The sequence below is a fragment of the Trypanosoma theileri genome (genome assembly GCF_002087225.1).
Source record: "Trypanosoma theileri isolate Edinburgh chromosome Unknown TM35_Tth_127_V1, whole genome shotgun sequence".
Taxonomy (NCBI): Eukaryota; Euglenozoa; class Kinetoplastea; order Trypanosomatida; family Trypanosomatidae; genus Trypanosoma; species Trypanosoma theileri.
Genome location: NW_021639969.1, coordinates 8,155 through 9,557, shown reverse-complemented (window position 1 = coordinate 9,557; position 1,403 = coordinate 8,155). Strand labels below are relative to the sequence as shown.

The following is a 1,403-nucleotide window of genomic DNA, read 5'->3' as shown; positions in this document are numbered from 1 at the left end:
GTGATGTAGTAGGAAGAACTGCTGAAGAACGAGTATTAGGAGAACGTGAAGTAGGTTCAGAAACCGAAGCTTGTGCATGATGGTTCTGACCTTTTCCTGCGTGATTTCCCCTCTCAGGCAGGTTTCCAACTTCTTGAGTATCTTCCGCAGGCCGTTCTTCTTTCCCTCTTTGATGCTGCGGATCCACGTTCACCTTAGGCCCTTTCAAATCCACATCTGGGCCCTTCAGATCCGCTTCAGGACCTTTATGATGATCTCCAACAAGTTCACTGCGGCCAGGACCAGGAGCAAGACCTTGTGTCGTTTCCAATCCTTCTCTTGTCTCCGCAATACCAGGACGATGACCAAGAGAAGCATGTACTTCAGTAGCCTGCTCTTCAACATCCTGCCCTGCAGCTTCCACACCAGCCTCAGCACCCACACAAACAGCACTCAGCACCAAGAGAAGAAAAAATAGCACACGATTCATCATCACCACAGCAATATCTGTGTTTTCTTGTTTTGGTTCACTTAAATGTAGAAGAAACTCAAAAAAAATAAAAACAAGCACCCAATACTAAAGAGACAGAGAGGCAAAAAAAATATGAAGAGCATAACATAAGTACCAGTCACACAAAACAATGTCACCAGCATAAACGAAAAAGTGTTCAATAAACGCTCACCACAAACACAGTGAAGAAACAAACGCAAGAAAAAAATGAAATTAAGATCACAACTAAGTGCTCCTCCAAACACATAAATAACACAAATCATTCTTTACGATTGAGTTAATACGCAATTATGAATAAAAAGGTGTATCAGTTATTATTATTTTTTTCTGCAGAAAGCAGACTACCAACCGTACAGGGGAAAACACACAACGCACCAGCAAACACACACACAAACAAACAGATATTAACCATTAGCCCAACATACCCAGTAAACACAGAAATATACACCAATTATGGGTGTAAGTATATATGTGTGTACATGTGCGCAATTATAAATATAAATTCATCTGCTATTATCATTTCTCCTTTTCCTTACTACAAAAAATCAGTTCATCATTATCATTACAGTGCAAGCCCAGGTGCACACACAGAGTGAGAGTCTCCAAGAACACACACACACAATGGAGTAGCAATAATAATTATTATTATAGGATAAACACAGAGAGCAAAAACACACAAAACACATGAACATTAACAAACAAAAAGAAAAGAAATCCCAACAGGTGGAAGATTAGTTAGAATGTAGGGATGTATGCAAGAAAAAGAAAAGAAAACAAAGGATGACCTGAGTCACCACCACAATCAGCACACAAGAATACAGGCCAGTGTAACCACAATCAGTAGTGGCACACGCACCCACACAGAACTGCTGATACTGCTGCTGCTGTCTGCATCACCCTTCTTGTTGTTTGT

At 40.5% G+C, this 1,403-nt stretch overlaps 1 protein-coding gene across 1 annotated transcript; it reads right to left on the bottom strand.

Moving 5' to 3' along the window:
- Position 1: 1 nt before the first annotated feature.
- Positions 2 to 472, bottom strand: TM35_001271060 (uncharacterized protein; the record flags this gene model as incomplete). Its single annotated transcript, XM_029031830.1, has 1 exon — positions 2 to 472. A coding segment is annotated over one exon (471 nt), but the record flags the coding sequence as incomplete, so codon positions are not given.
- Between the last annotated feature and the right edge of the window lie 931 nt (positions 473 to 1,403).